At 41.3% G+C, this 24,854-nt stretch overlaps 1 protein-coding gene across 4 annotated transcripts in view; it reads right to left on the bottom strand.

The window, feature by feature from the left end:
* GRAMD4 (GRAM domain containing 4) overlaps nucleotides 1–24,854 on the bottom strand; it is a 75,570-nt gene that overhangs the window by 36,795 nt on the left and 13,921 nt on the right. For all 4 annotated transcript variants that reach the window (XM_051641955.1, XM_051641984.1, XM_051641974.1 and 1 more), the window contains exons 2-3: nucleotides 13,012–13,222; nucleotides 5,466–5,586 (exon numbers count right to left, since the gene is read on the bottom strand). In XM_051641955.1, the coding sequence (XP_051497915.1) occupies nucleotides 5,466–5,586; nucleotides 13,012–13,222 (332 nt within the window). The remainder of the gene's footprint in view (nucleotides 1–5,465; nucleotides 5,587–13,011; nucleotides 13,223–24,854) is intronic.

A 24,854-nucleotide genomic window follows, 5' to 3' on the forward strand; every position in this document is an offset into this window, starting at 1 on the left:
AACCTGTTCCAGCATCTCACTACCCTCACAGTAAATAATTTCTTCTTCCTAATACCTAACCTAAATCTACCACCTTTCAGCTTGAAACCACTCCCTCTTGTACTATCACCCTTGTAAAGCCCTTGTAAAGTCTCTCTCCAGCCCACCCGTAGGCCTCCTTCAGGTACTGGGAGGCTGCTATAAAGTCTCCCCAGAGCCTCTTCTCCAGGCTGAATAACCCTGATTTTTCATGCCAATTTGCCTGAAAAATACCCTAATTCGGGTTTGGCAATTAAACAACCCCTCTTCTTACTTTTTTTGTTTCCATTATTCTGTTGTGCCTCTCTTTGCTCTTTCAAGGGCGAAGCTCCTGCTCTGGTACTTACAGTAACTGTAGCTTCTGAGGACCAATTTTTGAGTCTCTCTGCATGCATGTAGAAGGCAGGGAGCAGTGTGGGCTCCCTCTATGCAGACAGCAAATCCAAAAGCAGTGAAGGCTGAGTCTGAACCATCATTCTGCTTCTCAGTGCAATTAACATTCCTCTATACTATTGTACTCACCTCAACAGCAGAGCTCATGTGAAGTACTCTTCTATTTTGTATGATAAGGGAGACTGATTTACAAAGCACATTATATTTGACAAGTTGTCCCTCCTCTGTGCAAACTGGTCTAGTCTCCTTTCACCATTCCTGTTGTGTTCGACTTCCAGAGGGTGAGGGTAGAAATAATCGCTATGTTACATACAAAATAGTTATACTAACAACTGATTAGTAACTTTACATTTACATACAGTGTTTTCAGTGGAGCTTTATGGCATTTTACCAGACACAGGATCATTTCCTCTTCGTTATGGAAGGATTTTAAATTAAGATTCCTGAAAACATGCAAACTATCTTAACAATCAATAGCTTACTGAGGCAGGTTCCTTTTTCAAATCATAAAACAGCAAGTTTCGTATTGCTAGATACACTTTTGCCAGCTTAAGACTCATGAAAAGCACTGCTGCTCTATCAATTTGCAGAAATTTCAGAGACTAAAAATGCCAGAAGAGTTACAGAATTCATCTCAAATGAGGGGAGCTGCAAAAATTTCATCATTATTGCAGGAACTCTTTTCAGTCCCTGGTTTTGGCAGAAGTGAAACAGGCTACAAATGTTGAGATTTCATCTGCCTTGGGAACAGCAGCTGGCTCTCCCAAGGCTTTTATGAAGTGCCCCCAAAATCTCCAGCCCAGTTGCACAAAAGCAACTGAAGTGCTGGCCACTGCCTTACCTGAGCTTTCATACTAGCTGCAATTCATGAAGCCAAGCTGGGTAAGCAAAAAGGCAGAGCATGAGCACACCCCACCTCCATTACACAATGTGTAGGTGGCATCTCTTCGAGCTAAAACAGTATATCTCTGACAGTGCAGAGCTGCACTTTGGTTAATCAGCCCCATGAAAATGCAACATTATGGTACATTATTTGCTTGGGTTGGACCCTCCAGCATTCTGGCATCTCCAGGCCACCACCACTGATGTGCTGTGCCCAAAGGGAAGGCAGATTGCACAAGTCTGGCCCAGAACAAGGACCAGCCCAGGGCTCCAGCCCACTGCTGCACTAGACAGGTGGTCTCACACCCTTTCTCTCTCCCAGGGTCCTGGGAAGCTTGTGCTTTTTGGAAGCCAAGTAGAGAATGAGCATGAACACAACCCATGCTCCACCAGTCAGAGCATAGTCCTTGTAGATGAGAGGCGGAGGTCTGAATCCTCCTTCATCTGTACTGAGGACTCCTAAACCCCAGAGAAGTGCTCTAAGCTGCTCATTATTGCCTTTGCCAATATCGTTTCCAGGAAAGCTGAGCTAGAGCTTTGGAGGGTTTTTTTTGTCCAGGAAGGCTAGACACCAGCTCAAGATACATGGTACATCATGCAAGCATGTCCGGGTATATGCAAAACCTTTCTTACACCTCTTAGTAAACTTTCCCTAGTTTTACAAGAAGCCTCTCTGTTTTAAGTCAGACCTAGAAAAACTTCTGAACAAATCTGTCAGTACAAGGCAAGTGAGAACTTGCTCTGGTAAACAGACAGCTCTGCAGCAAAGCCTGGACTCACATATTTTTTCTGCAGCTTCTCTGGGTGTCCAGGGAAAACATTCCAGAAGATTCCTCACCAATTGCCATATACAAATGACAGTCCTCATCAGAGGGACTCCACAAGGGAGAGGGACACGTGCAGACCTCCTGTTAGCATCTGTGAGTCCAGGATCTTAAACTGAAAGAAAGGAGGCTTAGGGGAAAGAATACAGGGTGGCAGAAGCCCATTGTAAGTTCCACTGCCACAGCAACCTTGGTGCTCAACAGCCTCAGCACTCTTTAGGAGCTTGTGCTGCAGCATCAGAGTCCCTTGGACAGAGAAGAACATCCAGCAACGAATGGCTACTATGGCCCACAGCTGGTATGTGGGATGGCTCAGATATACACAGCAGCTACTTACCCTCTTATCAGGGTCTGCATCTATTACACAAACCAACCCTTTGTCCTGGTCCAAGATGTCTGAACCAAAGGTGACATTAGGGTGCCAGGTCAATAAGAAGAGATAAAAACCAGTGCAGGGAAACTACTCCTCTTCTCTAGTTCTGCTACTGCAGCAGGTGTTTGAACCTCACGTCAGGAGAGATTACACCGAAGGTGTTCTGAGACAGCTGGTGACTGGATTCTGATTCAGCTTCACAGTATTTTCTTAGAATCATAGAATGGTTTGGGTTGGAAGGGACTTTAGGGATCATATATTCTCTAACAGTCACCTGGTTTATTTACTCTCAGCTGCTGTTACCACCACCTCCTCTTCCTTGAGCTGCTAAAATTAACATTGCAGAAGGTTGAACATCCTTGAATGAGAACTAACTAATACTTGATGTGAGCCATAGGATGCACATGTGCTTAGAAAGCACCCTGTAGTGCTGATATCAGCAAAACTGCCCTGCGTAAGCAGGCACAGACAGCAACAGGAAGAAAAGCAGAACACTTACCTCAGTGAGGTGCAAACCCAGAAATGTAGTCTATTCTTTTGTCTTTGAAATGCAAGAGCAACAACCACGTTTTTATTTCTTGTTTAGATATACCTAGGTTTTGAAATGGAAGCACTAAAACCACTACTAGCCTTAGCACATCAGTCTAGCTGCCCCAGTTCAGCAGTTGCCTTCCCAATCTGAAACATCAGACAGCACCAAGGCAGTGTTCACATCCATTAAGAAACAGGTTATAGTTAGACATAAAGCCCTTTAGAAAGGAATTGTTCTGGTGGCGACAACTGCAAGACAAAGCTTTTTCTACAAACATGCATTCGGAGGTCCACCAAACTCTCTGCACTTGTCATGCAGCAGGCATTCAAGCCTTGTTTTGCAAGAGCCCATCCTGATACCACAGTCTGGCCAGACCCAACATGCACTTTTTCAGCATTCCTGTAATACAGATCAGTAGAAGCCATTAGATTACAGAGATCAAGACCATTCCCACACAGACAAGAAAAGCAACTTCAGCCCTTTTGGCTGGAAGAGTCAGATGATCCTTCCCTTGCTCAAGATGTCTTCATCATAGAATCATGGAAGGTTTGGGTCACAAGGGATCTTAAAGATCACCCAGTTCCAACCCCCCTGCCATGGGAAGGGACACCTACCAGGAGACCATGTTGCTCAAAGCCCCATTCAATCTGGCCTTAAACACTTCCAGGGATGGGGCTACCACAATTTCCCTGGGCAACCTGTACCAACACCCTACCATCCTCACACCCCTTCCTCTGTGTGCCTTATCCTCCTGTCAGTTGGTCGCTTAAACCCCTTGCACTTCAAGTCACATTTTATTTCCATTTACATCTATGCAGCATGTTAATCAATTCCTCTCCACTACCACTTCCCCAGATGTTTTGATTATCTCTTTGCTAAGAGATTCATCTGGGATCTTAGATAAAGAAGTTTTCCCTTTACAGACAACTGTTTGTCTCCAGTAACTATTTGCTCCAGCTTTCCTCCGCAGCTTGTAGAGGCTACAGTTAGGTTTGGGATGTTTCACTGAAAACACTACGGAGCCAAAGTGCACCTTTTACTTGTGCCTACTAATGGCTGAAAGGAACCTGGAGAAGACTACCAGTTTGCTCCTCCTCTAGCCAGAAACTTGCAACTACAAACCTAGACTTAATTGTAGTTGTGTTGTGTATGTGTACATTATACACAACACACATCTGGGAGGAGAACTCTCCTGTTTAAACCTCCTGGCTAATAACATACCTATACAAATAGCAAGTGTAGAAGAGACAAAAATAAAGCTATTGCACCAGGCTGATAGCAATTACAAACCAAACACATTAAAAAGCAAACCCAAGGAACTTTAAATACTTCCCCCAGGAACTAGCAGTTGCTTTGACTTTTGCACAACTAGTTGGAGGAAACAAAGTAAGAGGAAGTGGGCAACAGTGTTAAAAAAAAAAAACAAAAACAAACAATTATAGCAAGGTGTCCTGAAGGAATTCCATAATTAAAAGAAGCATGCAAATATAGCTGAGTGACTAGCGTTCTTAAGAAACACCTACTGCATAACAGGATTGAAAAAAAAAAAAATTATCAGGTTTTCTTCCAAGGGCAAATTGAAGTAAACAAACTGCACATTTCAAGAATGTTTTTCTGCTCACCATCAACTCATTTTTGGGAAGAAAAAAATAACAAAGTATTTCTACTATTAAAAAACCAAAGCAAAACAAAAAACAACAAAACCAAGATTAACTCAAAGAATAGGAGGAAGAAAACAGAAGAATATAGGAACCATCCCCAAAAAGTGATCTGTTGCTTCACTCCAAGTGACATATTGTGGCCCAAAATTTTGAATGGAGTGCAGGGGAATACAGGATACGCTTTACTGTGCTTATTTCTCTACCTATTTATCACTGTCGTTCTTATTTTTGTGTACAGAGTTAGAACCACCTTGCCAGGACAACTCTGTAATTGCAGCTACAGAAATCCTCAAGCTTTGGTCAATACCAAAGTCAATACCAGTGGTAAGGGCTGGAGACACCCCTGGATCAACCCAAAACACTCTGCTGAACCACCCCATTGGCTTGAACCTCCAACCACCTGCTCAAAGGTTATTTGAAAGGGTGAGTTTCACCACCCTTTACCTTGGAGTTTGCTACAAAGGTAAGGAAAAAGATTCACCTAAGAGTGGTAACATAGTTCTGACCAGTTCTGGGCTTCCAAGTTCAAGAGGGACAGGGATCTACCCGAAAGAGGACAGCTTTTGTCATGTAGTGAGATATGTTATGAGGAATGCAAAGAGGAAAAAATAATCCAAGTGACCCAGAAACTCTGAGAACACTTTTAAATTACTCCTAGGGAAGCACCAGCTCACATGCTATTTGCACATCAGCACACTCAAAATTCTGGTGCAAATTTTTTACAGTTTAGAAACTGCAAATTTAAGTAATTCCTTCCACGGAACATTGATTTTTATACTTACGTAAAAAGTGTTTTTCCAGTAAGGCTATTTCCAGGTGACCTTTGATCTCATTTAGTCTGTCAGACTCCGTTCTGTTAAAATCCTGGACTCCTGAAGCCATGATGACGGTCCCTGGACCAGCCTATAAGAAAACCAGAACACGTAGTTAAGACATAATTTTTTTTGTAATTTAAATATATCAACTTACTTATGGAGAAATAAAGAAAAAGCCACATGAGAAACAGGCAAGAATCAACAACTCTGCATGCCTTTTACCAGCATTAAATTAGCAAAATAAAGGAGTGAAAGCTAAGAAATGCAAAGCATCTTTCCCATGTGAGTTTAGAGAATGCACTTCTGAAGACCTCAGGTAGTTACAGAAAACAAAGGTATTTTTTTCCCTCTTACCAGTTCTGCTGCATCATTATTTAGCCTTTCTTCTAAAAGGCTTATTTATACTATCCTTCTGCTTTTCTCATTAAATTAATGGTCAATGCAACACAATTCACAAAGCAAATTGTGAAGCTAGCAAAGTAAGGCTTTTCTAGATATTTACTAGCTGTTAGAAAACACATATTGTATACTTTAATATCCATTAGGGATATGTGAAATTCTGAAGACCACAGTCTCTCTGCAAGGAAGGGGTCCCTTCTCCCCCACCTCCAGGACAGCCCAGTTACTGCTGAAGGATGTCCTCGGTGCCCAGAAGCTCACCCTGGCAGATCTGGAGAAGGGGGGAGTCTCATGAGATTTACCCTCACCCCTCAAATGAACTTGACACTAGAAATACTGCAGAACACAGGAAATAAAAGTGCAATTTGAATAGTCAGGAAGAGCAGAGACAACCACAGCCTCCATGAAGTAAGCATGGAAGAACCCCAAGCTCACATAGCAGAAGGTAGGTGATGCAGTCTTTCTCTCATAAAGTGAACATTTTCAGATGGGGAAAGGGTGGGTGCAGGCACCCCTTGGGCAATGGCTATTCAGGCACTATGAGCAGTCCCCACCAGGTACAAAAAGTCTGTCAGTGAGAATTACAGAAGATTCTCCAATAACTTATATTCAAAATTTAAGTGCTAGATCTAAAAAAGTCTGCATCTAAGAAATTGCCTCAAGACAAAAAGGGATTTATTTACCTATCCTAACCCACTCCCCCACTCCTTGTTTGAGTCCTGAAAACACAGGAACTGCATTGTTTACAAAAGTCAGCTTGCATATATTTAACCACGACAGCTCAAATTACATACATATTTAAACTCAACCAATCTACAAGAGAGGTAATTAAAACACATTTTCTGCATTGTAGGAAAGATGTGCAGAAAGCTCACTGACAGCAAAGTATTTTCACTATAGATAATGATTTGCACTTTTAAGATAAAACAGCAGGGAGATACCTATTAAACATCTGTTTTCTTGCTTGAGCTGAACAGATGCAGAGTTCAAGCCTCACAATTTGCCTATACAGGCAAACTAGAGTTCTGCAGGCACAGTGTTTACCTGGCACCAATTCCCCACCTGTGCTTGCTCAATGCAGTGCCAAGCAGAGGTGCTATTTCCAGTTCCAAAAGTAACACTCGCCTCCCTGCCAATGCTGCTGGCCCTGATGAGGAGCCTTTAGCTTAGCAGCAGCCCTGTGCTGCTTCCCACTTTGGAGCCAGAACAAACCATCCTCCTCCCCCTGCTCCAGATTTCCTGTTCACAACTGCACCCTTACAACACACTCCACAGGAAGGCACATGGTTATTTTTATTAAAGCGTTACGAAAATACAGATTGCTTCCCAGGGGTTAAAGGATGGCTTTCTGTATGGTACATCCACGTCTGGTACAAAGGGGCAATCTCTGCTCCTAGTACAGAAGAGATCATACGGAGCTGTCTGAAGAAACAGTGCCACTGCTTAAAAATAAATAAATAGATAAATAAATAAAACACATACAGGTCAAAGAGCAGGATGCTGTACTATCAGGAATGCACCCAGGCTCTGCAGATCAGCCCAGCACTCAGACAGCCCCTGATCCTGCCCAACCCCATGTGCTGCAGTAGGGACAGGAGCACAGAGATTGGGGTGAGGGAAGAGGGGAGGAAGAAATGGAGTAGCAAATATCAAAGCATATTCAATTTTTCAGCCTTACTGAAGATTCTCAAGATATTTCACCTAGATACAAGCCACATTTGGAAATCCATCTAGAGAACAAGCTCGACTTTTGCTTCTCCAGAGATGCCAAGTCATTAATTAAAGCCTAGGATACCCTGACTGTGCCTTTCAGGAAGAAGGAAAAAGCAAGAGGTACATAGCACTGGGGACAGTGATACATGTTAAAAAGTTTCCAAATGTTTTTATCTCCTAAACCACTGGACCCAAGAAGTCCAACATCAGTCAATCAGCTAAAAATCAGGAGATACACATCATTAATATAACCACAAAAGGTTACAAAGATGTTCTAAGTTAGAGAAAAAAGGAAAAAAAAACAAATCCACTAAGTTAAACATAAGGTTGCTTGCTAAGAATATTAGGAGCAATATCATGTAATTATTGTGCAATAATGAAATGGTTTAACCAGAGTAGTGAGATACATAGAGATACATGCTTGGTGGAAAATAAGACACTCCATTTCCAAAAGCAGTGACATCATAACTTATTAATGAAAACAGTTTAGAAACACACAGAAAACTGGGCACGTCCAGGACACTGATATGGGAAACATTTAAGTAGGTGGTTCTTTTGTCCCAGAAGTTTTTTCCCCACACCAATGCACCTTGTTCTGTCAAAAGGTGTTAGCTGGCTAAAAAGATAAAAACTAAGGCGTACAGACTTGCTGGGCTGAGCTGCCTGCCTCTGAATTCAAAAAGTACCTCTGTCCAATGCCTGCATAACTGACCCAACTCACACATTAACCAGAAATGACCTTGTATTAATTCCAGTGTTAAATGGTTAAAGGTTTCTCTTTTCTGCTGCCTGTGTAGGCTACTGCTGGGTCTTGGGCTGGATTAACTACACTGTACTGTACAGAAGCCCTTTCTTGCTTCTGATTCATAGTAAAAGCCTTGAAGGCTTCCAAAGATTTCTGCTTTTCCTCCTGCCTTTCTAGATTGGACGATATTTGACATAGGATCTCTTAAAATGATGGCAATCACTATTACTTAGCAAAGACTGAGCACAAGGCTAGGTGGTGCCCAGAAGACAGAAAAAATGCCAGAGTTGAGCGTGGAGTCAGAGACAGAGGGGTTAAAGGGAGATTTCTGGTGATGACAGACTGCCTCTAATGCACTCTCAGAGCTCAGAGTTGCTGCTCCAAGTCACATCCAGCTCTGGATCTGAAAAAACGCATCTCCCCACAAATGTGTTTTTTTCAAGCCATCTGCTGTTCAGGCTTTCACAACAGCACCTCCCAACCTGAGAGTTCTTTGCCTTCCCTCCCTAAACCTTCTTCATCCTGTGAGCCCTGGGAGTTTGTTCTGTGCACTGAGCACCAACACCACTGTCACTGTATAGCCACAGAAAAGGTCTCAGCCACTTCTTAAACGAGTAGATGCAGACCTGTCCTCTCCACCTACAGCTCATCTTCAGCATCACACAGAAACATAACTGGCCAACTTCCATTTTACTTGCACAAGATCATATGAAGATTATTTTTCTCTACAAATATCTAACAAAGCACTGGTCTAATTTCCTAGTTTGTAATTACCTTAAAGAGAAGCAGTTCTTAAACACAGAGGATGTGGAGAGGTGAGGACATGGCAAGCCAAGCCAGGAGCATAACCATCCACCCAAGTCACTTCTCAGGGCCCAGTGGTGACCATGACACAACAGAAGGAATCATAGAATCATAGAATCATCCTGGTTGGAAGGGACATTGAAGATCATCAAGTCCAACCATAACCTAAATCCCCCTACCACAACCTGATTTATTCTTCCAGTGCTTAAATCGTATCGCTAAGCACTAATATATTTCTTCTAAATACTTTCAGGGATGGTGACTCCACCACCTCCCTGGGCAGCCTGTTCCACTGTCCAATCACTCTTTTGGTAAAGAAATTCAAAGAAGACATAGTTTAACAAACAAAATTTTAAATTGCATTCATTTGAGCAGCAAAGGGGGGAAAAAAAGTTTTCAGTAACATAAACTACAGAGCTTGACTAAAGAGGTCGTAGCCTCTCAAGTTTCTGAGCTGACACTTCATGTGCATTTTCTTACTTCAAATTATGAAAGGGTTTCCCATGGCTGCTGCATTTACCTGCTGTAAGGAAAGGGAAAACCCAGTAACACCGCTCAAGAACAAAAGCATCCACATGAATAAATTAATCCTTAGTAGCTATTCTTGGAAGCATACCCATACTGGCAAGCTCCTAAAACACAGCTGTATTTTATGTAATTCTTAAAAAATGTAGTGCTACCCAGGTTTAGAGACTTTAATATCTTAATGGTAATGTTTGAATCATTCTTTATACCTTCCAATCACCATAAACGAGGAGATCGATACAAAAGTTTTTAAGTTTTTAATTGACATGTTTCAGGAAAAGCCAAGCTGTACAAGAACAGCAATTGAATTCATGTTTTCCATACCACAATAACTCAGATTTAATCCTAGCACACTGGCAGGGAACTTGCATAAGTAGATTAGACTGCTTTCAGTAAAACTGTGCCAGGTACAAGAGCACTTTGACTTGCAATTCTCACTGTCAGGTCAGTGCAGAACCTCCACAGGTTTATACACAAATTTTTCTTTCCCCTCTCTGCCAAAGGGAACAATTCACCTCTGCACTGAGTTCATTTATATATACCTGTATGTGGTACTTACCATTTATCATGTTAAGAGTATATAAATTTATTTATGGCACAAAATGACAAAACAGGTTAAAATGAGGCAAACTCAAGCTAGAACTGGCAAATACAAAGGTGGGCTATGATTTTCATGACACAATTCTCCTTCCTGAACATTTGAATCACAGCAAATCGAGTTGATGGAGCAATTTTGTAAACCTTTTTTCTAGGTGCAAAATCTTGATCTAGTAGGAAGGAACCCATGTTGCATCTATACAACAGGAAACCACAATGGCACTTCAACTACCTGAATTTCCAATGTCACAACAAGACAAATGCTAAAATGTTTTCTACTACAAAGCAGGAATGGACCAGGTTACCCTCTCTACCTGTTTTGTGATTGTGGCATTTTTACAAAACAATGCAGAAAGAACAATGCTCCACACAGTGCTGAATGTCCTTGCTTTAAAAAAAAACAAAACAAAACGACAGCCAACCACCTATGCTGAAGAAAGAAGGTAGGAAGCCATTCAGGAACTGAAATAGGTGCTTAGCAAAGAGTTAATTTGTTAGCCAACATGGTTGTCTTGGCATTGATCTGATCACAGTGCCAAACTACTCACAGGGACTAAGAAAGTACCTCCTAGGCAAGACACAGCTGGCAGTCAGGACACTTACATGAGAAGGGCTAAAGTACCCACACAAGCTAACAGCCACTCTAAACTGAGACCAAACTAGTTCAAATTAAGAGTAAGACACCTCTTGAAGAAAAAGTCTCAGAAACCACTGTGGAGAATTCAAAGGAAAATAACAAATCCTTCCAAGCCTCCTAAGGCCCTTCTGCCAGGAGCCAGCTATGTGCTTTACCCAAGCATGAGTTAGGATGTTTACTATTGAACTAAAAATGTAAATCTCACAGTTTTAAGATCCTTTTATTTTATGGATGGGAAGCAGTGCTTAATGAGCAGGTGTCTGTGAGGGCCAAGTGCTAATCCCCTAAACTTCATCTGAAATTTATCCCTTACACATCAGATCTCTTCCCTCACACGAGTTTGCATATTTGGTTGGTATCTACAACACAGCTGCTGCTCTTAGGTTGTTTCAGCATCAGACTGGGTTTGGAGCTCCCCAACATCAGTAGCAGGGTAAAACAAAACGTCTAATGCTGTTGCTGCCTTCCTCTCTCTCATTTCCTATTTTTAAAGAAATACATCCCAAGGACTTAGAACATGACAGCTTATTTAACAGTATTTAATCAGCCAGAAAGCAAAGTGTTACCCTTCAAATTACCCTCTCAGCACACAGAGCTCAACGATTTCAGAAAGCAGAAGCCATGACCAAAAAAATGTAGCTAAAAGGCTTTATAAAGAGTGAAAACTGTAAGTTCACCTTGCTACTCCCTCAGCCAAACCATCCTGGAGCTACTATCCCCCTTAAAAAAATACAGAAAGTAGTATCTAGGGTTTAAGACAGATGTTTTTGTAGCCTGTAGCTCTTTGAGCCATTTGTAGCCATTGAGATCCTTCTGACTAGATGCAAAGGGTATTCCCTGCCCTCTACACATAAATATAATGCCTTAATTAAAATAAGCCAGCATTTAGCTACAAAAAACTCAGAAAATACCATGTTGGAAGGAAAGCAGCACAGATTAGTCCCAGTATACACAATACACATGCCTTTAAATGACAGACGTCCTTAGTAAAATAAGAGCAAAGAAAGACATTCAACAGACCTCTCTTGTCTGAGGAGCTTGAAGATTTGCATACAACAGACTTTTCGTGACCCAAAAATGCTCATTTTTGCCACTTGTTTGTTCCATGATCAGTGAAAAAAAAATCTGTCAAAAGAGCTCCATATAACCTGGATTTTATGTGACACCATAAAAGCCCACTTAAATTTAAAAAACAGAACAGGATACAAGCTACCACCCCTAAAGGAGATGCTTTAAAGTATACATTTTCAAGTTTTTTAGTTTAACACTTGCAGTGAGCAAGCCCTGTGCTTCTAGAAATCAGCCTTAAGACAACAGCCTGACCACATTCTGGGGATTAAAACTGCATGGTGAGTTTCCAAATAGGGTGGTATAAACTCTGACTTCCGAGCCACACTCTAGAATACAGTTAAATGGACAAATCATAATTCAGATTGTAGCACTTCAAGCTCAAGGGTCCGTACCCATTTTTTAGCAGTTAAAGTGGGATTAAAAGGCTTTTTTAGCTAATATTCAACTTTCTCCGAAACAGAGTCTTTTAAAAAAGGTAGATCTATTTGTGTGCTTCTGCTTACAAGCACCAAAGTTTCTGCACCTGAAGAGTCTTGCTCACCTCCTGCATAGATTTAAATGAGCTCTATAGCATGGACGCATTACTAGGAACAACACTGCAGTGAAGAACAAGGTGGTGTGACCTCCTAACTCCAATGAAGTCACCAGAAGTTTTATCCCTGCAGATCTGGCCAGTGCCATTTGAGCAGATCCTAGCTCCTCAGACTGAAGTCTCTCCTTCAGATCTGTTTGTTAGTAACTCAAGAAAACAAACAAAAACTAGACAGCATTCAGAAGCACATCTAAGGTTAACAAACTTGTCAACTGACAGCATCTAAAATCAATAGGAGGGACAAGGATTCCCAATACTAAGAAATTACATGAGCTTCCCACAAAACAGAAGCCTATTACTGGAAGTTTACTTCCTATTCCATGAATCTTGAAACGTTAAATCCAAAAGCGAGGGAGAAAAAATTATTAATTTCCATTATTTTTCTGCCTTACATCTATATAATTTAAACATACTTAAATTGGGTACTTACAGGGTCTCTCAGCTCTTCATTGTCTCGAATTGACGTTCGAGGTATTTTCACCGGGATTTCATCTCCACATTCAGTGTCTGAAGCATTTGGAGACTCTGCTAAATCAAGGAACTCATCTCTCTTGTGACCTCTGAACCTTATTTTGTCCAACTTCTTTAGCATGTTCAGCACTGCACTTTTCTGCTTTACCTTAACATGACGGTTGGAGTCTCTGCAAGAAACAAGACATCAAGACATCATACTTCAGAAAGCTTGTGATAAATACACACATTCTAATCACTAACAACTTCTAACCATCTTTCAAGGGCCTTCCTGCCACTGGAGGAAAAACGTGCTGCAGCTTAGGTCCTCAAGAGGCATTTTTTTCCACAGTATAACAGATGCAGTTTTCAGTAATTGATGATTTACCATCTTCCCACACTATTATGGCCTCTTTCTCATAGCTATTTTTAAAGCGAGTCAGAATGGGCACACGCTAACAACCTGCACTCCAGAAAAAGGATTAGGAAGTCAGTTCCTAACATGTTATTTGAAACTGAAAAAAGTTTAGCTGACAAGTCCATATTATTAAACTTGCTGATGCTTCTAATTAAAGACATGAAAATCCACTGAGCTTCACAACCAATATTTAAACTCCCAGAAAAAAACACAACAGAAAACAAGGAGGGGGGAGTAAAGCAATAGGGAGGCTACTGTATGTCCCCTTATGTCCCCTACTGTTTCAGGCTATGAAAAGATAAAGTACCAAGGGTTTACTGAAGAAAGACATGAGACAGATCAATGCAGAAGATGCCACCAAAAATTAGAGACTGTTGAAATTGACCATAAAAGACATTCAAACACACTGTCAAAATCCTTAATATTACCACTACTGACAGTCTTGTATATCCTTTGCTAGATTTCTGTCACTCACTTTTAGAGGCAAAGGAGAATAACTTTATTAGTGATGCTTTTGCATTTCTTTTAGAACTAGCATGACTTTACTGTAAGAGAAACAGCACAGCCAGTACTTCTACAGAACATGCAGGTGCCATGGCACCCAGAAGAACAAGAAATGCTCAGGACATTTCACTTCCAGAGACACTATTTGACATGAGCAATACTTAAATTATAAATCATACATCACACTGGGAGAAGCATTTTGCTTTTCAAAAGACAACAGGAGAAAGCTGAATTAATGTATGTAACTTCATTGTAATGGTAGCTTTCCAAGAAACTGAGTTGTATAATTTCTGATTTAAACCAGACCTGCCAAGATGGCCTCATTCAATGCTCTATATGTACCACCCTCTGTACCAAAGGTCCCAAGTGCAAACTTTTTTTTTTTTTTAAAGGTCATTGATCCTGCCGCTCCAGCAAGCTACTGCTCTGGCAGTTTATAACAAACCAGCCACAATTTTCACTCCTACAAACTCTGTTCCTCAGCTTAGAGTGTTCCATTTGGAGGATGCCACAACACTCTCCCAAATGGACCTTCACAGTGGAAAAAAAAATATTTTTAAGCACTTCTTCCTGTTACTATCCCCCTTTTTCCCCTATGGTCAACACTGCCCTCCACTAAAACACACATTCAGCTTCATGGCACATCATCCCAGGCACTCATGTGAGATAAAAAAGCAAAGGCAGTTCTAGACATGCATCACTTCAGGAACATTTGTTTATAAAGAGTAATAAAGAAGAGACTTCTGCTACTGGCTTCCACAGCCTTTGCACTGGAGGTAATTCTCACTTCCTAACACCAATCTCTTTTGAAGAGAGCTCTTCATCTTTCCCTATGGATTCTCCACTTACTCTTAACACTTTGGCAGTTACTATTCACACCAAGTTCAAACCAGATTGTTCCCTCCAAAATCTGCCTTAGTTTGCACCTCTGCCAAGGAATATTAGCATGCTTCATTTAAACGCAGAAGTTTTAAACTGATACAAATTCCCTGTAGTGTCGATGGCAACCGCCCTCCCAACCTCTTCCTTTATCAGAGATGCTTAAAGTTGCAGCCCTGTGATTAATATTGCACTTTATGAGAATCATTTGCTGTAACTCACTCTAAGGTTATTTTCTATCAACAGCTTTTCTTTGAAGTTCTATTACTTGTCAAAGCTAAGTTTAAAACAGAAACACTTCTTGCTCATTCATTGACTATTTGATGAAGAAACTTGTCAGCTATCACATCCAGAAATATCTCTAGGCCCTACTATTAATAGCAACTAGAGAACAAATGCTATCAGGGAAGTTTAAACCTCTGATAAGCACCAGTACAACTGTATCACAATCCCTCCCATCTCAAAGTTCTATATTCAACCAGTTTTACATACCACCGAAGTCAGACATACTGCAAAAGCAGTTGTAAACCAAACCAAACCTGTAAACCAAACCCTGTAAATGAAGTAACATACAAGGCTATATGAAGAAATAATAAGGATGGGAGAGCACTATCCCTTTTCTGGTCAGCACTCATCAGCCTACACCAATGGAGGACAAGCACACAGCCCAAGCCTTCTCCAGCCCTCTGGCTCAAGGCTGCAGATAAGCATTGCCTGCCTGGGCAGACACAGGAGTCCTCAGAATTTTGTTAAAGCCACATCTGTCCACTGCTCTCCCGAAACCAGGGCTGGGTATGGACCTCTTTTTATCGCCTGCATATACAGCACTTCTACAGACATTTCAAAATCTAAACTCAGTTCTCCTCTTACAGTGGATTAACACTCACCTCACAAAAGAAGTGTTAGGTAACAAATATATCTCAAGGCATGGCGAACTCCAACTCTACCCTTCAAGTTTTGCCTTCAGGCAATGAAGAATGAAAGGTCTATGAGGCCAGTGAAACACCCAGCAGTACACCTGCCTGAGCTGGGACACCATCTGGCAACACGAGGTCCTCAACTCCAGCCTCCTCCTGGGACAGTTCATGCATTTCAGCCCTAGTCACAGAATAACCTGACCAAGAGATGTGTCTGTGAACACATTTATGGTATTTTTACTACTAAAACTGACCTAGCTACTCTTAAGTGTGTTACCCCATGGTCTTTTAAAAATGCAAACCTTTGTCAAACACCAACAGATCACTCCACTGAACAGTCAGTTTCAATTCTCTAACACAGAGACTAAGAAAGAGAGATGTCATGACTGCCAATACCTTTTAAAGTATTATTCAGTAGATTGACCATTAAAAGAGGAAACAATAAAGAATCATACTCCTAGGCATTTTTTGAGTCCTTTAAGTACAAGAAGCTGTTATATAAAAATATCTTCTCAGTTTAATTTAAAAATAGTAATATAATTTTGTCTAAAAACTGTTTTGAGTGTACCAGGCTCCCAGATTACTTACAGTTACATTAGATTAACCTAAGCAAAAACCTGAGCCTGCCAAAAAGCTCCTAGAGAAACTCAGTATCTGGCCTCCAGCCAAATGCACGATCTAAGACAGGCTTTTTATGTCAGCAGCCTGTTCTTGCAACTAGCAATTTTTTTTCTTTTTCTTTGGATAAAGATCAATAAATATGGTGACATTTCAGCAATTTCAGGCTCACTAGAAAAACAGCTTCTCAGAGACTTTGCATTCCAAGTGACTTGGGTCAAAATTAAATCAATTCAAGGAAACTTTTTTAAAATGCAAAATCAAAATCTTACCTAGAATTAGCTGTATTATAAAACAAAGTAGCTAAATACAAAAAACACTTGCTTCACCATTATCACTACTCATCCTCTCATGCTTTCCCAACTACTTATCCACATCCTGAACCTAGCTGGTTCACCTCTTAAGTTTCAGGTAACTCCCCACACCAGCAGCATGAAAACCAACATGCAGTTTTGCACATGCAGAGCTCCAAGTGGGAATGTAGACCCACATCTTCTCCTGCTTTCAACCTAACCATAAACAAAGATTATTAAATTATAATAAAAACACAACTATTTTAACTCCATGCATTGTAAACTCTCCCATTTCTCAACTCTGTCATACATGTGGCAATAATTGTTCTCACTACCACACAACAAACAAGCTATACATAAGAATTAAGACTTGTATCATGCTTGCAAAGTACTGACCAAATAAAAACTAAATCCATCATCCCAATCAAGTTTATTTCTGCATACAAACACCCTAACATTAATGTAAGCATTAGAAGATCTTTCCTGCATTCCACACTGTAACAGAAAGTGCTGCAGAGCACAGTAAGGGAGATGCTGACTCTGCAAGACTGATTTAGATCAAAGTTGTTTGCACCTCAGCCAGATCTAATAATACTAGGAGGCCTTCTGTCATAATACAGTAAGGATATCTTACATTAACATCCTTACAAACAAGGCCATTCAGGCACTCAGTTTTTTAAGAAAGTGGCTTTTATTTCTCTCATTGCAGTAGCAGAGAGGTCAAGCCAGTAAAATTAAACAGCAGCCTGTAAAAATTATCTTGAAGTCCCAAACCATCTAGTAAAAAAACGAGGCAACAATTTATGTATACAGGGCTTGGTTAGTGAAAAAGGTCTATGTTTTCCACATTTAAAAAAACCCAAAACAACAAAGAAAAAACCCTATGAAACTAAAATACTATTTAAAGGTGTGGGTTTTAATTGCCATTAATATCGAGATGCTAAAGCAAATTCTTCAAGGCTCAGGAGGTTTTTATTCCTTTTACAGAGGACCAAAGAAGAGATTACTTTATTTGAACCTAATACAAAAACCCTCAATTAACCCCCAAATAACTGTCAGACACTTAACTTAAATGAATGTATCAAAACCCCAAACCCCAAACATGTACACATTTCAAACTTACACTAAGTAGAGAAAAATCAAGTTTGGAATGCAGAAGAGAGGAAGGAACACAGGGAAAGGCAGCACACAGTGCACTGCTGCCGCCTGAAATCTGCCTTAACTCACCCCAGAGCTTCCTACAAGTTGCTTCCAGGTTTTGGTTTTCTGCTGTTGCATCTATTTATTACACAAGAATATGCTGAATCAGAGTATGCGGCCTGGTAGACCTGGCAGACATTGAATAGCTAAATCTTCATGTGCGCTTTGTCAGAGAAAGGACTCTGCTCTGTAATGTGGCGACTCAGTTTTGCTTAGCTGTTAAGAAAACAGAAACCCAATGCACAAAGTCAAACAGCATCACCTCAGCAAGTGTTCATCTCAAGCCTGGCGGGAAAAAACAACAAATAAAACCACAAAAACACCATGGATAAATTTTATTTCAGGTCAAAAAGGCTACACAAAAAGGCTATGACATCACAAAGCAACCTCTAAATGACCTGTGTTCCTTTTGCTAGAAAAACAGTGATTCAGAAAGCTGAAGATTACATTGTAGTTGAAGAAAATCTAGCCTACCCCTAGTTCTCATCTTTACACCCCATCGCCTTCACATTCTCCTTTGAATCTCAAAATGTCTTTCTGCAGAAGTCCAAGGCAAGGGCTTTAGCATCCATGAAAAGCCAGGCTCTGTGAACAAATATAGACACGGTGTCAACACCAGGATGTTTCAGTCTTACTGTGAGAGAGGGACATGCAGGCTGAGGGAGTGGAAACTATCAGGATTGTGTTAGGCATTCATCACCTTTCACTGAAATGCTACTGCACATTATCCTAAAAGAGTTGACAGGGGAGCACAAACACAATGAGATACACCCAGGCCATTCACACACCAACTGATACTGAAAACAAAGTTTGGCACTATTTTTTCTGTACATGTCTAACTAGGACTGGAAATCTCTGCAAGTACATCTAAGACTACAGGGTATTCATGGTCAGCTCCACATACCACTCTGCAAGAAGTTCCCTCTTACTACATTATTCGCACTCCCCTCCCCCCCATTTCTCATTTTAATGGACAGCATCTCAAGTCACTGTCTGAACATTTTGTACTTATTAATATTTAAGAAACCAACCAGAGAAAGATCAACTGGCTGCACTTGCGAACTCTTTGTCTGCTTGGCTTTTCTTTCCCCTGTGCACACACTTCTACCAAATTACTCTCCAGAAGGCTCACATCTGTGAAGAAAGCCAAACCTTACCCAGTGTCTCTGCTTGAGCAACAGAGAGTGGGTTTGTATAGATGAAGTTGGGACCTTTCAACAAAACTTTTCATTAAGCTCAACTCAACAAGACATTTAAGCATATATAAGGGACACAAACCTCACTCAATGCAGCCCCTTCAAGAACGGTGCCCATGTAAGACTTTTCTCATCCAGGCCTTTGCAATACGTTAAATTCTCTGTACAGAATGATGCCATCATTTCTTGCTGGATAACTAGAAACAGAAATACCTTGGGACAAACATCCAGTTGGACTGGCCAAGACAGCTTAGACACACTCTCCAAAAGTTACAATCATTGCACAAGTGCCCTGAATTTCTGACATCAACAAACACATGGGGTTTGACCTTCAGAGCTGAGCTCTTCCCACGCTCAATCCATCACAGGTTCATCCTGAAATTAGTCACTGCCTCAGCATCACAGTCTGGTAAAGTCCTCCTGTGATTACATCACCCTTGGCTCCAGGGTCATAATACGATGTAATGCCCATACAGGGCAAACTCCTTCTCCTTTTGAGTAATACCTACAAAACCTCCCTTTCAGGGTCAGGAGTCCTTAAAACTCCAGAAATAGACTAGACTATATCATATCATAGAATGGTTTGGGAGGGACCTTAAAGATCACCTAGTTCTAACCCCCCTTGCCATGGACAGGGACACCTCCCACTAGGCCAGGTTGCTCACAGCCCCATCCAACCTGTCCTTGAAGACTTCCAGGGATGGATCATGCACAGCTTCCCGAGACAACTTGTTCCAGTGTCTCACCAAGACTAGGATAGGGATAGATTAAGGGGATAGACTTTTCTGCATGAGAGATTAAGTTAGGCTACCTGTGGTGTGGGGAAATACTATGCTTACTAATTCAGGTTTATTTGTCCCTTGAGTTTAAAGGGAGATGAACAAAGACGATCTTATCAGAATCCTCTCTTTTGTGTTAAGGACTGCTGGCAGAAGAAACACTTGATTAACCCAAGTCAGAAACTAGCAGGAAGTTGTGCCACAGTGTTGCAAGCTTAATTGGATGCAGCTATTAATTAAGCATCAAGTTTGAAACAATTTAAATTGTCCACTGACTGGAGAGAGGCAGGAAGGGAAAAAAAAGTAACATGCATTATAATACAACATGTGACTGGAAACAGAATTCCACTTTCCCATCTTGACTGTCAGTGGTGAGGTTGTCACAGCAATCAGAATGCAGCTTCATGAATATGCATTATGCTAAAATCTACTTTTTTCCTCCTTTTCGTTCAGCTCACAACATGAAATGGGAGATGAATCAGGGTTGCACAACAGATGTGATTTCTCTTCAAAATCTTCAGCTCGGCTGCTGCAGTCGGGTGGGGTAGGGGAAAGAGGGGAGACACAGAACATAGTGGCACAGGGCTGTAAGGCTCCCCTCAGTACCCCCCTCAGCCAGAGGGTACTTCAGACACAACTGGCAAACATTTTAATGCAGAGGCTCCTAAAATGAGCTACTTAGTCCCTGCAAAGTTTCAGACCTGGGCAAGGCATCAGCCTTAATCCCTCAACCACCTGGGCACAGACCCTTCCACAGAAGGATGGAGATGGGGGAACTACTGCTCCCACTGCTAGGGATAGAGTTCAAGTCAGCTGAAACTGTGGGGCCTTGGCTTTACCATCACTGGAAAACTGTGGATGATGAGGTACACAAAAAAAACCCACACCACACACATACCTATACAGATCACACAGCAGTGTGTCAAGAAAGAAACTGAGGGCAATGACTATTGCAGCTGAATAGCTGTGGGAGTTGTACTTTGTACTTAATCCCCTACTTAATACCATGCTAGAAACATCACACCTCCAAAAACACACCCCTTCCGCAAACATGTTGACACCCCACACACCTCTGTCTTTCATCATGAAACCTAAAATTAGAAGGCTTTGTTAAATTAATTCCTCTGTAAACTGTGAGATTTAACTCTCAAAACAGGAAGAGAAAGCTCATTTTCTCCTCAAGACACCTGTGTGGGGAAAAAAAAAAAAGTGAAACACCCACTATGCCATCTGAAGAGCACCACCAAAAAACCCTGCAAGAAAAGGACTTTGCCTGAAGAGAGTAGCTCAAGCTGCACACACAGGTTGGAGGCGCCATCAGTTCAGGCCATGGGGCAGCAACCAGTTGCTGAGCACTGGTGTTTGCCAGATACTGTGCCAGGCAGATACCCTGCCAATGTCACAACATGTCATTATAGTTGAACCCCTCCCTTCCCAGTCACCCACTGGGTCCCCCATCATCCGTGTCCCCCCTGCTGCCATCCCAATCTTAGACGAACTCAACCAAGCCTGAAGCTCACTTGATCACAGGCTGACACCAAAGGGAGCAACGCTATTCATTTCTGCCATGGCCTTTATGTCACTTGACCACTCATGCAGTTTATCAGCTTGTTGCTGATACAACTAACTTTTGTGTTTGTTTTCTGGCATGGTCATTTTAATGGGAGCAGACAGCTCCATACAGTCTCACTCGTGGTTGCACAAGCAATTAGAGACGCTGTGCCTCCCTCACAGAAATGTTTCTGGTCCTGGGCAGAGGGGAAACAGCAGCCACCTGCACTTAAATTAGGTTAAACAACTGCAAAACCTCACCCTGACAGTGCTTATGAAACTGTCATGAGGCACATTTCAGAAATCGGTCCCACACCAGAGCCTCAATTACTCCTCTGAAGAATGGGGGATGAGCTTGTCACAGCTCAGCATGGACAAAAGGCTGTTTTCTGCTTCCTCACTCTGAATTTGACTAGTGAGGGCAGCTGAGGGCGAAGATGGAAAGCTGGACATCGCCAGCTCAGCAAGAGCCTCCACGTACAAGAAGGCTCAAACAGCTCAGGTCTGGCTAGGCTTCAGCCAAGTAAGAAGCTGGAGCACAGAGGAAGCACTGTCAGAAGCAAGCACCACAATTCCTACCTATAAAAACAAAGGGACAAAAGGGTGAAGGATTTGAAGAAAGCACAGGACACAACTAACACAGGGTAAGATTAGGCTATTATTGCAAATATATCCTCTTCCACTGTTCACATGGAAGTGTAAGAAGCCTAGCTTCACTCAGAATCAAGTAGGCCTTTTACAATCTCCTTTAAAGTAAACGTTTAAAGTCAGAAGTATACATACGACCATAGAAGATCTTACTCAGACCAGTAAATGTTATTTACAGAAAGTGATCACTAAACTGTTTAGAAAGTGTGAGCTCTGCCAGCCCTGAAGAAGAATTTTAACTCTAACCCTGCAAGTTATTGAGGCAAATGCAGTTATACCTGTACAATGCTGACTGCATTTTTCATTATCTCAACTGCACGTTAATCACCATCTTATGATACAGATTAAAAAAAAAAAAAAAAGGGACACTGTAAATGAACCATAACCCAGGCTTAGAAAGACACCTTGAGAACAGCCTTTCCAAGGTCTATGCAGAATGGCTTGGACCTAGCAGGTATTTATTTTAGAGGACTCTCCACAGTCCTCAAGTACTTTTATCTGCTCATAGCTCACCCAGGAACCTTCAGAAACAGAACACAGGTATATAACATGGTCTGGTTTTCAAGAATGACTATGCATTCTTTTTTCTTTTTTTTTTTTTAATAAACAAAGAGTTCACCTTGCTATTCATTAAATAAAAAGATAACTAAGAGGTAGACAACTGAAGCACGATACAGATAACAACAGTATCCTGATTAAATTCTGCAGACCTCCATGTAGTGCACGTACCTCCACTGAGCTCAGCTGAGAATGTGCAAACCCATTACTGAAAGAGAAGCCTGCCCCAGCCCTTACCAACAAACATCTGCAGCCCCACACGTTTGCAGCTTGCACATTTGAGCAACACTTTACATGTGCACAGTGCCAAGCTCTCCATGCGTGATGGACCATATAGAAGCAATTACTAAAGCTATCAGGGAAAACACCACAGACCTACAACTGCTGTGAATTATACGCAATGATAAAATGAACTCCCTACACATCAAAACACAAGTGTTTGATATGTGCTGACTATAAAAGTCAGTAACAGACACAGCAGGGGGAAGGAATGGAGTATTTTGCCAAACACCTGTAGCTCTCCAACCACCATAAACCACAGCCATAAAAATAGTTTTCATTAAAAGTTTTTTAACTTTTCCTCTCACAAGTAAAGTAATTCACCATTTCTGGAACAACTACAAAGACACAGCTATCACATGCCAATGACAACTACCAATATAATCAAGAACCTTTAATTTCCTTCCTATATACTGGTGCTAAACTTATAAAGAATGCGTAGAATCTGCAAATCCCACGTATTCCCATGCAAGAAGCAGTGTTCTCCTTCTCCCTTCCTCCCAACAAAAACCTGAAAATGCTACTGATGTAGATACTACAGGCACAGAAGGGATGGGGTAGAAAAAATATAATAATTATAATAGTAATAATAAGTCACACTGTGTGGATTATGCAAGTTTGTAGTGTTGTAATTCCTCATTAGGGCTTCTGAGCAGCAGCTGATAGAACAGAGGTTGTTTAGCCCAGAGAAAAAGAGGCTTAGGGGAGGCCTCATTGCTTTCCTGCAACTACCTGAAAGGAGGTTGTAGTGAGGTGGGTGTTGGCCTCTTCTCCCAAGTAACAAGTGATAGGAGAGGAAATGTCCTGAAGTTGTGCCACACGAAGTTTAGATTGGATATTAGGAAATATTTATTCATTAAAAGGGTTGTCAACAGGCTACCCAGGGAAGTGGTTGAGTCATCATCCCTGGGGACATGATTTAGTGGTGGACTTGGCAGTGTGCTAGGTTAACAGTTGGACTTGATGATCTTAAAAGGTCTTTTCCAACCTAAGTGATTCTGTGTCAATTTCTAAATGAAGGAGCATGAAGTATTGTGTAAAAACCTGCATAAATAATACACAAAAGGATACTGTGTGAAGGACTGCTATGCTGCACAACACACAAAGGAGGAATTACACAAAGAAGTAACGGAGAAATACCAAGTTTCATACAGTAAGTCTGGTTTCAGGCACCAGCTTAATTTCTGGCACTGTTGGTAGTACACAGCCACTTGTAAAAGCCATGTAAACTATTCCTTGAAATCTTATCACAGAGTAAAAAACTCAAGGTCAAGCTCCCACCAGACCAACAGAAATGCCAACAGCAGCTCTGCTAGAAAGCAGCACACTGGAAAATAGCCTCCTTCATCCCACCCACACAACTTGTCAGAAAATGAGAAGAATATTTTTCTCCCTATAGCAGAGTCTGGAAATAGCAGAGGGAGTTGCATGACACAGGAAAGCACCAAACTTGTTCTCTAGGTATTGCAAACCCCTCCTCCATTTTTTCAGAGTGCAACCCTTTACTGAGTCCATCTGCACAGTTGGCACATTTGCTATAAACAGAGCTGAATCACAGTACCCAAAAAGACAGTTTTGATTTCTGGACTGCAATTACTTTTTTAAATAATCTGGCTAGTTAACTCACTCCTCTTAACATAGTGAAACGGCAGGTTTCAGGTTTAAGGTCCCTGCTGTTCAAGATCATCTCTACCACAGGAGCAAACCCCTGTTTCCTTACATTTAGAAGTGCAGCACACCCTCAGTAAGCAGAATATCTGCTCTTTCTCCCCATGCTTCAAATAGTAATCCTGAATTTAAAAACAAACAAACAACAAAACAAAAACAAATAGACAAAAAAAAAAACCCAACCCACAGAAATGAAAAACCCAAGCTAATATGGCCACACCAGGCAGCAGAGTATTCAAGCCTGTAAGAAACTAGAGGGGCCATAATTCTACAAGTCAGCTCTTTTTTTTAATTACCTACCTGAGAATTCTGCCA

Source organism: Apus apus, chromosome 1, assembly GCF_020740795.1.
Source record: "Apus apus isolate bApuApu2 chromosome 1, bApuApu2.pri.cur, whole genome shotgun sequence".
Classification (NCBI taxonomy): domain Eukaryota; kingdom Metazoa; phylum Chordata; class Aves; order Apodiformes; family Apodidae; genus Apus; species Apus apus.